Source organism: Lonchura striata, chromosome 35, assembly GCF_050655825.1.
Source record: "Lonchura striata isolate lonStrDom1 chromosome 35, ASM5065582v1, whole genome shotgun sequence".
Classification (NCBI taxonomy): Eukaryota; Metazoa; Chordata; class Aves; order Passeriformes; family Estrildidae; genus Lonchura; species Lonchura striata.
This window is the reverse complement of record NC_140737.1, coordinates 4,277,041-4,291,205: the sequence shown is the minus strand read 5'-3', so window position 1 is coordinate 4,291,205 and position 14,165 is coordinate 4,277,041. Positions and strand designations below refer to the sequence as shown.

At 53.5% G+C, this 14,165-nt stretch overlaps 1 protein-coding gene across 1 annotated transcript in view; it reads left to right on the top strand.

Annotated features, from left to right (window-relative positions):
* The first annotated feature begins 2,153 nt into the window (after window positions 1-2,153).
* The window catches only part of LOC146764282 (uncharacterized), a 220,504-nt gene continuing 208,492 nt past the window's right edge, over window positions 2,154-14,165 (top strand). Inside the window, 3 exon segments of the mRNA XM_085564993.1 lie at window positions 2,154-2,188; window positions 2,566-2,593; window positions 3,022-3,127. Coding sequence (XP_085421119.1) covers window positions 2,154-2,188; window positions 2,566-2,593; window positions 3,022-3,127 — 169 coding nt within the window.

Genomic DNA, 14,165 nt, shown 5'->3' with positions numbered 1-14,165 from the left:
GCAGTGGAACTGGATCCAGAGAACGAAGGTTTAAGTTGAGGGCCAGTTCTTTGGCCAAGCCCCAAAACCCTTTTTTATCCCTGATTAAACTTTATTTAGTAATCCCTTAGTGAACTTTGTTTTTCACACCCGGCTGGGATTTGGGGGGGCCGGGGGGGTCCCTGGACAGCCCCGCTGCTGAGCACTGACCCCCCCTCACTGAGCACCGGGACCCCCCAAAAAACGCACCCACACCTCTTCAGTGCCCCCGACCCCCCGAACACCGGGCCCGGACCCCCCTTTGTGCCCCCCACCCATCACGGGGGTTCCGCCCCCTCCCCTTTGACCCCCCAGAGCCGCGGGACCCCCGGGAACAGTGCCGGGACCGGGGGGGCCCAGGGATGTGAGAATTGGATTCGTAAAGGATTCCCAAATCCTGGCAGAAAGCTCACACTGCCTTGGACTTGTCCATGCAAACTCTGAGATTTTATTGTGCCAGCGAGCAGCTGCAAGGAATTATCAATAATCAATATCAGTATGAGCACCTGAGCAAAATGCTGGGAGTCAATAGTAACCTGCAAAAGGCAATAGAGAAATGCCAAACCCAATAGAAAAAGCAGAAAAATGCAAAAGGCAGCAGGGGAATGCAAAAGCCTTCTGAGTGCTCTCAGAATGTCCCCAGGTGCAGCTGGTAACATCATCCCAGAAACTCCCATCAGCATGTGGGACAATGCCCATGAAAATTCCCAGAAAATTCTCCAAATTGGTCTCAAATCCCGCGCAAGGAGGGGACTGGTGATGCCAGCGCTGTCCACCAGGATGTCACTGTCCCTGATGCCATCAGAGCGGTGCCATCGCTGCAGCAGCCTGGGGAGATCCTCCATGGCTTTTTGGCACCGCTGGGCCAGGGCGCGCCTGCTGGGGTCACCGGGGCCGCCGGAGCCACCACAGGGACTCAAGAGGAGGTCGTGGATGTCCCCAAGTGTCCCCAGCAGGTGATCCTTGCCCAGGCAGGCACTGACATCCCACGGCTGCTCAAACTCGGCCACTTCGGCCACCAAGGCCTCAGGGACATCGGGGGACTCCTTCTTTGTCCCCTCCAGGATGGCCTCGATGTCCCCAAGCCGGCGCTGCAGCTCCTCGGGGAACCACCTGCCTCCTTCACACTCTTCCACCAAGCGCTCCAGCGGCCCCAGGGCCACCTGTGCCCAGTGTCCCCTTCTGGTGGCCACCATGGCTCGGCTGCTGGCCACCACGGCCTCTCCCACGGCCTCGTTGGTGGCCGCAGCCACCTGGGCCTTGTGGGTGGCCCTGCCGAGGCCCTCTTTTCCCTGCCCAGGGACACCTTCAGCTGCTGGGCTGTGGCCACCAGGCTGCTCCCAGCTGTCCTCCTGCGGGTGGCCACGTTCTGCAGGTCCCCAGCCCGGATGGCAGCGATGGCCGCGTCCCAGCGGGCGTCACGGAGCTCGGTGGCATCCCAGGCCAGCAGGGCACGGCTGTCCTCGAGCCTGACCACCAACTCCTGCCAGGCCCAGCCCGCAGCTCTCACATCGGCCCAGGTGGCCCCTGGGGTGGCCCCAAGCACGGCCAGGGCCCGGCCGAGGGAGGGGACACCACGGTGGCCCAGGGAGGTGACATCGCCCTGCTCCAGGGTCTCACCGAGACTCCAGGTGAAGTTCCTCAGGTTCCCGTGCAGGGACTCTGGGGACATGAGCTGCTGCTCGTCCCTCTGTAACCTGGTCATGGTGGCTGCCACACACAGGGTGGCCACCACATTCACCAGTGACTCCAGCTGATACGGGGACACCTGGGGAGGGGACAGGGGAGGTGTCAGGGACCTGGTGGCACTTGTGGCCTCCTGCAGTGGCCCCTGTGTCCTCCCAGTGACCCCTTTGTCCCCTCCCTGGAGGGATCTGATGTCCCCTCTGTCCCTTTGTCACCCCCTCATCCCCTCTGTCACACCCCTGCCACCCCCCACTGTCCCCTCTTCTTGCCCAGGGAGACTTAAACTGTGTCTGTGTCTCCCACAGTTTCTGCTCAGTCAGGCCTCAGATATCCGGCCCCTTTATCAGCTCCATTGCTTTACTCTCTGTTTTATTCCCCATACGGGGACACCAGGGCTCTGCCCAACGAGGGTCACTGGGGATCATCCAGCCCGGATCCTCCCATGGGGGATGGAGCTGCAGCAGCGCACCAAGCTCTTCCCTCACTCTCTTCCCTCACTCCAAGCTCTTCCCTCACTCCAAGCTCTTCCCTCACTCGGGGCACTCACAGGGCTTCCCTTAGTGGTGCCTCCGTTGGTGTTTGGTCAAGGTTGATCTCTGTGTGAAGCTCTTCCCACACTTCCCACACTCGTAGGGCCTCTCCCCGGTGTGGATGCGCCGGTGCACGGTGAGGTGGAAGTTGTGCTTGAAGCCCTTCCCACAGTCGGGGCAGCGGTAGGGCCTCTCCTCTGTGTGAATCCGCTCATGCTTGAGGACATCGGAGCTGGTTTGAAACCTCTTCCCACACTGGGGACACTCGTAGGGCCTCTCCCCAGTGTGGATGCGCTGGTGTATTCCCAAGGCAGAGCTCCACCCAAAGCTCTTCCCACATTCCAAGCACTCATAGGGCCGTTCCCCAGTGTGGATCACCTGGTGTTCGAACAGGCTAGACCTCTGTATGAAGCTCTTCCCACACTTCCCACACTCATAGGGCCTCTCCCCGGTGTGGATGCGCCGGTGCACCGTGAGGCTGGAGTTGTGCTTGAAGCCCTTCCCGCAGTCGGGGCAGCGGTAGGGCCTCTCCTCTGTATGAATCCGCTCATGTCTGAGGAGATGGGAGCTTCTCTGAAATCTCTTCCCACACTCCCCACACTCGTAGGGCCTCTCCCCAGTGTGGATCCTCTGGTGCCGGATGAGGCTGGAGCTCCAGCTGAAACCCTTCCCACATTCCAAGCACTTGTGGGGCTTCTCCCTGCCATGAGGCTTCTCCACCAGCTCCGAGCTCCGCCTGGATCTCCGCCCGCCTTCCTGGCTCAGGGGGGCTCTTTCCTCCCTGCAGCTCCCTGGGCTGGGTTTGCAGCTCCTCCTCCTGCAGCATCTCCGGGGCTTTTCCTCCTCCTCCATCCAGCCACACCCAGGGAATGACAAATCCTGGTTTGGGGAAAAAACAAGAGAAGAGCACCTTGGACTGGAGGTTCCTCCTTGCCCAAGTTCATCTCAGGAAGTCATTGGGAATCTTGTGTCTGTAAGAACCTCCAAAGCACCAAGATTCAGCCCAAAAATCCCGTAAACTTCCAAAACACAGAACAAAAACACCCCAAACATCAACCAAACATCAAAAGCCAGCAAAAACCTCCTCCAAAAGATAAAGATTCAGCTGCCACATAAAACCAAAGCACCAACATTTAGCCCAAGAAAGCTCAGAAACACCAAGATTCACCCCGTGAAAATTGTGGATCCCCCTCCACAGTCACCTGCTGCATGTGGGGGGAGCAGCGCTCCTGGGCTGAGGGAGAGGCTGCCCTATAAGGACTGGTGGAACCTTCTGCTGCTTCCTCTTTCTGCTCCTTCTCCTCCTCCTCTTGTGTGCCTGCTCTTCCTCACACTCCTCTTCCTAGTGCCATTCCTCCTTATCCTGCAAATTCCCCCCTTCTCATGCCACCTTCATCGTTTGACCATTCTGTTCCTCAAGCCTGCTTCTCCTTCCCTTCTCCTCCTGCCCCCAGCCCCAGCACCCACTGCCGGCTCCCTCTTCCCCCCACACCCACAGCATCCCAGCGCAGGGGCAGGGATGGAGCTGGGGCAGGTCGGGCTGGGGCAGCGCTGGGCTCTCGGCCGCTCCCGCCCGCACTCGGTCCCCACTGCAGCCGCTCCCGCCAGGACAGCGCGGGGGGCCCGGCCTTGGCGCTGCCCCACTCCCACCTCCCCAAATTCCCCTCGCGGGGCCATGGGGCCGAGGGGGGGCGCAGGTGGGTCCAGGTGGGGAACGCGGGGAGCTGCGAGTCTGCCTGGCAACTGGTGAGTCATCAGCGCCGCGGGCTCTGATTGGCTGAGCTCTGCCCGAGCCCTGGGGCTGCAGCACAGAGGGGACACCCTGCTCCAGGGGGGATGTCCCACAAACGGGGGACCCATTAAAGGAACAACAGGAAAGTGTCTTTACAAACAGATGCTCTGAAGCTGCTCGGAGATACGGCCAGGAACCTGTACATAAGGAAGTGACAGGAGAAGCCATCTGTTTCAGAAAATGTTATCAGTTGATGACACAGACTGCTATTCAGCCAAGGTCCTGCTCAATTCATGAACCTCCAGAAGAACAAGACTTAACAGAGCCATGAATATCGTTTCAAATAAAAAAGTGGGGCGAATATGAAGGGGGTATATAGAAGGTCGATTGGGAAGTCTGTACCTCTCAAGTGCTTCAGCCAATGAGGAAAGCAGAGGGAGATGTGGCCAGGAAAATTAGGATGAAGAGGAGGCTGTGTCCTCCAACAGTTGGGGAGATCCCATGGGGAATGTCCCATGGCCTCTCCCATTTTTAGGAAAGAAATTACTTTTACAGTACTCCTGTCTGCTCTGTGGACAGAATCCTCTGGTGATGTCAATTTTCCTGCAAACCCTGGGGTTCATCCCGAATTCCTTCCACCATCCGGGGCGGCGGGCAGGGAGTGCAGCTGAAGGTGCCTCACCCACTTTGGGTGATCAGCTCCCTTGGCTGGCGGCAGCACCAGGGATTGATTGGGGACCCGGGAGTGACCAGGAGACAGACGAGTGACACATCAGCGGGGTCTGTGAAGAGTCAGCAGGGAGAGAGCACTGAAAATCTCATCAGTGAGTGCCCTGGGATCCTCGGGGAGTGAACATGGCAGGGCACCCATGGAGGGGAGAAAAGGGAAAGCCAGGGAGGGGGTCTGGCCAAAGGGATGATGATCCCAAAATGTCTCTGAAGGGTCCCTTGGGAGAATGCTGAGGTAGTTTGCACATTCCCCCAGAGGTAATTAAGGACATGGACACCCAGGGGGGCAAGAAGGGAAGTGGAGAAGGGATTTGGACAGTAGTCTATGGATGGCGTTGGTGTGCTGGGAAGGGATCGGGTGAAGGGGAGTGTGCAGCAATATGGTTCAGACAAGAAGCAGCAGGAAGAATCTATAAGGTAAGAAAAAGGAGGATGAAAAAGAGGAGGAAGAGAAATATATTTGGGATGTTATCCAGCAGGGTCTTTTCCAGAATTTGCCACCTGATCCAGATGCTTTCCATCCCCGGTTTCCAGGAGAGGAAAAGCAGGAGGTCAGGATGCCAGGGGTTTCTCTGCGCTGGCAGCGGCAGCACCGGGCGCAGAGGTGCGGCACCGGGAGCACGGGCTGGGGCCTGTGGGGAGCTGCGGGGCCGGGCCGGGGCTGTGGGGCAGCCGGGGCTCAGCGCCGGGCGCTGCCTGACCCCACCAGCCCCGGGCAGGGCCGGCAGTGGCCCCCGGCCCCCAGGAGGCTGCGGGACGCCCCGGCCGCTGCCCGGCCCCGGGGAGCTGCCGGCCCTGCCCGCCGGGGGGGCCGCCTTTGGACACTGCGGCAGGACAGGCACCGGCTCTGCCACACGGGCTGGGCAGGGACCCTGAGCACAAGGGGGAAAACAAAGGAACAGCTGGGAAATGCAGAGTGCACATGGAAGGATCAGGATTTGCTGTTCAGGATTTGCTTTGGGTCCCTGCAGAAAGGAAAGGTTTTGCAGAAAGCTCAGCAGCTCTCAGAGGATGAGCACCCACAGGCAGTGACCGGGGCTGCAGGAGTGGCACAAGAAGGCCCTGCAGCACTTGGGCACAAAGGCACAGCAGCTGAAGGCAAGAAGGGATGAGCAAAAGGCCAAGCTGAAGGCAAAGGCCATGGCAGAGTTCCCACAGCCCCTGAGGGATCAACCCCAAGGCCCAAGGGGGCCCCAGCACCCAGGGCATGACGGGGTCGGCCACAAGCACCTGGCAGAGGCATTGCCCTCCTGGCCAGGGCAGAGCCCACCCAAACAGCCCCTGGGAAGGAGTCAGGGCTCCAGCTGCAGCCCACAAGGACACTGCAAGCACAGACAGCAGCACCCTCAGCAGCAGCAAGTCCACCCCTGCATGGACATGGATTGTCAGGGCTCTCTGAGCTCCCATCCCACCGGGGACCCACCACACTGGAGCCCTGGAGAACATTCAGGCTGGGTCTGCATCCAGAGGAGGCCTCTCCTGATGGACACAGGGGCCTCTCCATCCACTCTGAATATTACACCTAAGGGGGGAAAATTGTAAAGGAATGTTTAATTATTAAGGGAATAAATGGGAAAGCCGAGCTGGTATAATTTGTTCAATTATTATTACAAGCTGTGGAGGATAGATTTGAAATAAACTAATTTATTTTTCTTCCTACTGTGATTGTAATTAACTAGGAAGGAATTTGATGGTGGCATTGGAATATTGTAAAAGGTGATACAGAGGCTATTGCTGCTGTACCTTTGTGTCAAATGTCTGGCAAGGCCTGTGCTGAAGGTGTGGGCAGCCCCAGGGAAAGAGGGAAAATTTGATGTGGAGCCTCTCCAAATTACTTGGAAGCAACCAGGACAAGTGGTGTCTAAAAGCAACACCCTGTTCCAGGGGAGGGAAGGAAGGGCTCACAGCCTGGTATGGAGTCCCTGCTAAAGGCAGGGCTCTTGGAGCCAGGGATGTCTCCCTACAGCACTCCTATCCTGCCAGTCAGGGAATCAGATGGCTCCAATGAGGAGGACAAGAACAAGTGCTAGACAAAGCCCCTGTGAAATGGCTGAATTTCCTGGCAAAATACATCTTTTGAGTATCTGGAAAAAGAAAAAAGAAAAAGGCAAATTGAGAAGAAAATGGTTAAATATTTTGGAAATATTTGGACTGAAGATTCCTGGTGGATTTACCTAGAGAGGGTCTGGGCAATCTAAGAAGTAACATATCCCAGCACCAAAAAGGACCTGAAACAATTTTGAGGATTAATACAGAATTACACAGCCCGGATTGAGGATTCTCTGTTCCAGACAGAACATTGTAGGACTTTTTGACCCCAGACAGCCTCCATGCTGTGGTATGGACAGGAGAAAGAGAGCAAAACTTCAGAAAATGAAAACCTAAAAATATTGATTCTGCAGCTGTGGCTCTTCCAGACTCAGAAAATAAATTGGAATTGTACGTGGATGTTAAACAGGGCCATGCCAAAGGAATCCTTGGGCCAAAATGTTTCACCCAGTGGCCAAAGTGGCCTCATTGTCTGCAGAATTGTGCAGCCACAGATTCAACAGAACCGAGGCCCAAAACCTGATGACAACAGGATCTCCAACTGTTCCAGTCTGCCATCAAGGTCAAGCTTTGATCACCAAAAGAGCCTCGCAATGGATGAGCAGTGCTGGGTTATTACAGTGTGAAACTTGTGCAGTGGCACAGGAGGATTCAGAACTGAGGACAGGGGAAGGGTTTAACCCAGCCTCCTGTTTGAACAGCCCACAGAGGGGCTGGGAAGAAACCCAGCACTGCATTCAAATGACACAGCTCCAGACCCAGCCTGGGGGAGATTCAGGAGACATTGCCTGGCCTGAGGCAGAAAATGTCTTGGTGGATGGCTCTTCAAGGGCAGCAGAAGGGAAAAGAGTTCCAAGACACGCTGTTATTGAGGAAAGGGAATCAGACAAAGCGCAGGTTACCCCCCATGGTCAGCTCAACTGGCACAGCTGTGTGTGGCTTGTAAGAGCCTGGCACTGAAATGCCCTGAGCAGGAAGGCTTCAATATCTTCTGGTGACCCCATCTCACCTAACAGGGGGGCAAAAGCAATTCTGATTGCTCAGCAACCACTGGATCACTTACTAAGGCATTTCTAAAAGACATAATTCCAATAAAAGGGATTGTGGAAGCAACAGACTCAAGAAGCAGAACTCATTTTACAGGAAAGATCCTCCAGGGGCTTATGGAAGCTTTAGGAATACAGTGGGACCTCCGTAACCTCTTGGCAACCCCAGAGCTCAGGCTGGGTACAAAGAATGTAAGGGGAAAGAAAGAAACACCTTTGGAAGCTGGGGATAGAGACCAAGATGCCATGGGTATGGTTTTTGCCATTGGCTTGGGCAAGAAGAAGAGCCAGACACAGGGCACATATTCAATTATTTCCCCTTGCAATTGATATCAGGAATTCCTTACCCTGGTAATTCTCCACCTAGTGCAGGGTGGAGATAAGGGATGCACGTTTAAAGCAGTCTGTGGCCAGAATCCTGTCTCTGGTGCAATCTCTCCCCCAGGAAGCTGGGCTGGCACAGAGCCTGCCTTGGCACTTTGCTGCTGCCAACATCCAAGCAGGACATGGGCTCTGCCTAAGGAGTGCAAAGCAGCACCACTGGTGGCCAAGTGGCGTGGCCCATGCCAAGGGGCCCCGAGGCCAGAAACAGCCGCCAGCACAGCTGAACACGGGGGGACCCCTCAGCCTGGGCTCCAGGTCTCTGCAGCCCCGGAGATTTGCACTTCCCGCCTGCAGCAGGAGGATGGGAGGCCCCCCCGAGCCTGCACTGAAGGCAGCGCAGCAGCAGCCAGGGCTCCACAGCGGGGCAAGGCCCTGGGCCTGCCCACACCTCCTCTGCTGAAATCCTCGGCCTGGCCACCCTCCCTGGGCAGCTCCAGCCACCGGGGCCAGCCCTTGCTGCCACTGCTGCAGCTTCAGTGCTCTCTGGGCCTGCACTGCCACAGCTGCTGGGGACACACCGGGACAATTCCACTCTGGCTCTCACTCACACTCACACACTGCCCTGCCTGTCAGTGCATCCATGGAAAATAGACCAGCTCACAGACTTGAACATTGTTAACCTTTGATTTCTCTACTCAGGCTTGCTTTGCCTTGGCCTTGGGGAAAGAAATGTTAAAGGTTTTGTTAAGGGATGTTACACCACTCAGTGGAGATGAGTTTAACATCTCAACACACTGGGAATGGCCCAAAAGACACCGACAAAGATAAGGACCAGCAGCAAAACATCAACCCCAACAGCAAACAGCAACCAACACCTACCCCAGACACTGCCCCCGGCAGGGCTGCAGACACCTTGTCTGCAAAAGGCTGAGAAGGAAATCCAGCACTTCCCACCTCATTAACAGTAGAAGCAAAGAAATCCGGATCCAATAGGAAACCAAATACTAAAAACTGCATGACTTGAAACTACAGAACATTAAACCAATCTATTTAGATTGCTTGAGACTGCACAACTTTGGGAAAAACCTAGTAAAACCCACATATAATGGAACGATTTTCTCTGCACACCCAGGTTATGTGAGGATGGAATGATTTCTGTTACACATCCTGGCCAGAATCAAGGAATGCCTTGATTCTAACACTAAAAAGAATAGTGAAGTTTTTCTTTTTCCTAAAGTTTCAGTGCAAAGTTTATAGCATTAGAGTATTTTTTTAATACTTATACTTCTATATAGCTGGTTATGTTTGGGTAAAGGAGGTAAGAATCAGTTTTTCTTCCGAGGGGAAGTAGAAAAAGCTGAATTACCTTGGGATTTTTTGTCTATGTTTGTGCGTAGCTGTAAAAGATACCAAAATTTTGATCTGGGTTTTTCGAAGTTCACCTTTAGGCTGCATCACTAGAAGAGATTTAAAGGTGACCCCTAAACTCTTAAGCAGGCAGCCAAGAGAGGAGCTTCAGAGATGCAAATTAACACTGCTGGGGCAAAGTGGGGACAATGTACCTGGCTCTTCTTGCTTGGGGCAGGAATTGGCTGATTCCCTCTGCCCCTCACCCCAAGCTCTGCCTGCTTGCACAGATGGAATTTGCACAGCTGAAGGCAGAGCCCATGCTGAGGATCTCTGACTCTGCAACAGAAACGGCTGAAGCTGCAAAGGGAAACAGCAAATGGAGAATGTTGTGAAAACTTCACTAAAATAAGGGGGGGGTGATCATCCCTCTGCCCACTCCAACATCTGCTGTCACTGTCTGTGCTGTACAGGGTGTATCAGAGCACTGGGGTTTTTCCTATAACAAGTTCAGGGAGGTCAGCTGGAATTCAAGTATTTGAAGATGGAATAAGAAAAAAACACTCAGTTGATGCAACCTTAGCTTGCGGGAGCACCCAAAAATGGGGAAAAGTATTGAATGGCCACCAGAACAAATCCTACAACACCATGGACCAGCCACTGGGAACCCAAACCAATTCATATCAGGAGACAGAGAAACCTTTTATCATTTCAATACCATCATTTGATTACAAGCTGTCCTTGAAAGAAGAACCAACCAGACAGCTCCAGCTCCTGACCTTCCTGCCGACCAAGGCACTGAAATGAGGAACACAACATTTCACACGGGGATGGGATAAGATTATCTGTTAGCAGAAAAAGGAGGAGTTTCTGGAAAGCTAAATTAATCAAACTGCCGTTGGCAAAGAGATGACAAGGGAAAAGTGCTGAAAAAGATAACAAAGGAAATAGGAGAGAAGTTTATTTATCAGTCCAAACATGGAAAGGATGGGAATGGGGCAGGCTTTTGTGGCTCCCAGGCACACCAAGGGTTAAAGGAATGCTGCTTCTCCTCTTCTGTGCTGCAGCAACTCTCATCTTTTTACCATGCTCCACACCTTGGCAGTGCAGCTCATCCAGCAGCTGAGCCAGGGCAGGCAGGTGCCAGCCAGGCCTCCTGATCCACAAACGGCTACAAAAGGACAGGGAATGAGGGCACCGAGAATAATCCCAAAACCAAAGAGGACCCGGGAAGGACAAAACAGAGTCAAGGAGTGAATGTGCCTGGAGATAGGGCCGGGCACTTGTAGATAAGGGGAGAAACCATCAGTCCCAATAAATGTTACAAATTGACCCAGACGGCTGCTCAAAGTCCCGCTACATTCCCGAACTTCGAGGAGTAGAACAAAGACTTAACAGAGCCATGAATATCGGCTGTTCTACAAAAGGAGGGTGCACATTAACGAGGACAGGCAGCAGGCGCATCGGGAAGTCGGAACCTTCCAAGGAACTCAGCCGGTGGGCAAAGGCAGAGGGAGATGCGGCCGGGAAAATGAGGATAAAAAGGAGGCTGCGGACTACAGCCACGGCAGAGAGCGCACGGCAAATGCCCCACGGCCTCTGCCCCTGCTCGGCAATAAAGTCACTTTGACAGGACTCCTCGCTCTCCGCCGGGCACACGAACCTCCGGCGACGGGAATTTCCCCGCCCGCTCCCGGCCGCGGGGCAGCCCCTCTGTCCTGCCCACAGCAGCCGGGCCGAGCCAGCGCTGCTCCGGCAGCGGCTCCTGCCCGGCCCCGGCGGGAAGGAGACCGCGGGCAGCCGCTCCCGCAGCGCCCTCAGCCCGGGGCCGGCACGGGCCGGACACGGCACCGGCGAGCCGCCGGAGCCCCCTGCCGCCCCCTCCGCCCGCAGCCAGCCCCGAGCCCCCGCAGAGCCCAGCGCGGCTCCCACCTGCGCCGGGGCCGCCTCCGAGCTCCGCCGCCGCCGCCTCACCGCGCTCCGGCCGCTGCCGCCGCTGCCGGGCCCGCACAGCCGCTCGGCCAATGGCGGCGCTGCGCGGCCACGGCCGCCCTCAGCCCGCCGCCGGGGCCGCGCCGCGCCCCGCTCCCACCAATCAGCGCGCCGCAACCGCGACTGACGGCACCGGCGGCCAATGGCAGCGAGCTCGGGGCGGGCTCTGCGCACGGCCCCGCCTCGCCCCGCGCTCTCGGCGCCCCCGGGCTGCGTGAGGGGAAAGCCGGAGATGAGGAACAGCCCCGGCACGGGCCCGGGCCCGAGCCGGGATTGAGCTGCCCACACAAACAAACTTCTCCGCGCCTCCCGCCACGGCTTTCCCGGCCCTGCGCCTCCCGTGCCTCCGCCTCTGCGGGAAGCCCAGGAGCCTCACTTCTCCTGCCCCTCGTTGGCGCATCAGTGCTTCGCTTTGATTTCCCCCGAAAAGGGAAACCTGCCCAAAGCCCTGTGGGTGGGTGGGGCAGGGGAGAGATTTCTGTCAGAAAACTCCAAAGACTCGGAGCAGGAGAAGGAGAAGTCAGTGCAGAGCCTTAAATGCAGCTTTCCCCACGCCTCCCTGCTCCCAGCTGCACCTCCTCCCCCGGCAGGGCAGGAGACAGGGAATGGGGCCATGCTCAGCTCATCCCCCGGGGCTTCTCCCTCTGCTCAGGGACAGGAGTCGTTCCCTGCTGCACCCTGCGCTCTCTCCCGGCCGAGACTTCTCCAGGAACTTCTCGGAGCGGAGTCCATCCCCTGGGCACAGCCCCCTCCGAGTGCTGCAGCGTGGGTCACTGTGCCACGGGCTCAGTCCTGCCAGGACAGGCTGCTCCAGCGGGGCCCCTCTGCCCGCGGGCTCACAGCCTCCTCTCAGGCATCGCCGGTGGGAAAAACGCTAATTACCTGGTTTTTAAAATTTTTAAACTTTCATAATAATAAAATTGTTATAAAAATAATAATACTGTTAGAATAGTAAAGTTTAGAGTTAGGATAATTATAAGACAATAAAAAGCAAAGAATTACAGACGTCTGGATTCTTTTGGACACTAAATTACGAAAAGCATACTTTATGGACAAAGGAATAGCTTTAAAAGTAAAGCTGGTTGCATATTCATATATTTTTCATACCTTCTGTTTAAAACAAGAACTCTTTCTGTTGTATGTAAACTGTTTCATTTAATTCTTAAGGCGTCTTCAACTCTGAGTAAGGTTTGAAGAAATTAGCTTCTTTTGATAGCAAAACTATAAATGCTTTTTTTTTTTTTCCTGAAGATTTAGGTGTTCTTTAAAGTGAGTATGTCATTCTAAAAAAAAAAAAAAAAAACCTCCCACCACATACATAGTCTCTATTTTATTATTTTGGAACCTAAAACTTACACCATTAGTTTATTTAACACACTAATTAAGAGAATGAATACAGAATAACTTTCTAACATTACACATATAATATTCATTAAAATATTTGCGAAAAGCCAGTCATAAAATATGCATTTTTCACCATCTTTCTTCTTATTTTTTATAAATCATTTGGCTTAAGCAATATTTTTTATTTGCTTGTATTCTTTGGACTCCGTTGGTAATCTAATAAAACATGGGATTAAACAAAGAAGAAACATTAAAACACTTGTAACACATAAAAGGAAGAATTTTATTTTTTTCTACTATTTCATTCTCAATACAGTAACCCACTTCTTAGTGTTTAACATTATTTTCTCATTTTTGGACTGATACCTGGGTCATAATCTTTTTTAATATATCTTTTGGTTTTGGGATTTTTTTTCTTTTCTAGGATGACTTCCCTATTGCTATCTATTTTTAATAATTTGTATACTCTTTTTTTTATCTAATAAATAGTTTAACGCTAACATATTTTAATACACTGCAGATTTTGTTTGGTTTTCCTGGCTTAATATTAACTCTAATGTTTGAGTAGCTTTGTTTCTTATGTTCCTTATAACTGTTTGGAGTTTTATAATATGATTTAGTATAAAATTGGGGGTTAATACAGAGTTAGACTGTTGTGTTGGTTTTACTTTTTTTTTGTTTACTAATTGTTTTTTACTGGATTTTGGACTATGTTTTTAAGATTAAATGTAAAGCAAATCCATCTCTCTCCTTTTGGATATTCTATGCTTTATGTATTACTACTTTTTCTTAACTTCTTTGCAATCTAATAATTTTCCCCCTTTTTCCTGCAGGTACTTAATTTGGATGGGTTATAACAGTGGCCAGGAAACCCTCGGCTTCTTCTCTCCACGGGGTTCCTCTTCTTCCTAAGACCCAGTCCCAGTTTCCCCGGGGGGGATTCTCTCTTTTTTATCACTCCCTTGGTCTCTTTACTGGCCGCTTTTCCCACGAAAAAGACGAAAAGCAGCGTGAGAGGCTGCAGCAATCACTTGGCAAGTCTGGGGTACCCAGCAGCCTCTGTCACAAACATTCATTCCCCCCTTATCCGCCCCATCCCGACAAATACTCACCTGTCCTTTGTCCTTGGGTCTTGGTTCTTCGTGTATACTTTAGTCTCAGGGGCTAATTACCGCGGTTTTAGGGAATCCTTTCCCTGTTCTTTGTTTTATTGTCTCCTTTTGCCCGTGGATCATAACCTGTGTCTGTGGTCACACACCAGGGGAACAGAGCGAGGCTGCCTAAATAGGGCAGGACCCGTCTTCCTCACCCTGACTCTCCTCAAGCCCCGGCAGAGAGGTGTTAGAAACCATCCTGTGCTACCATAAT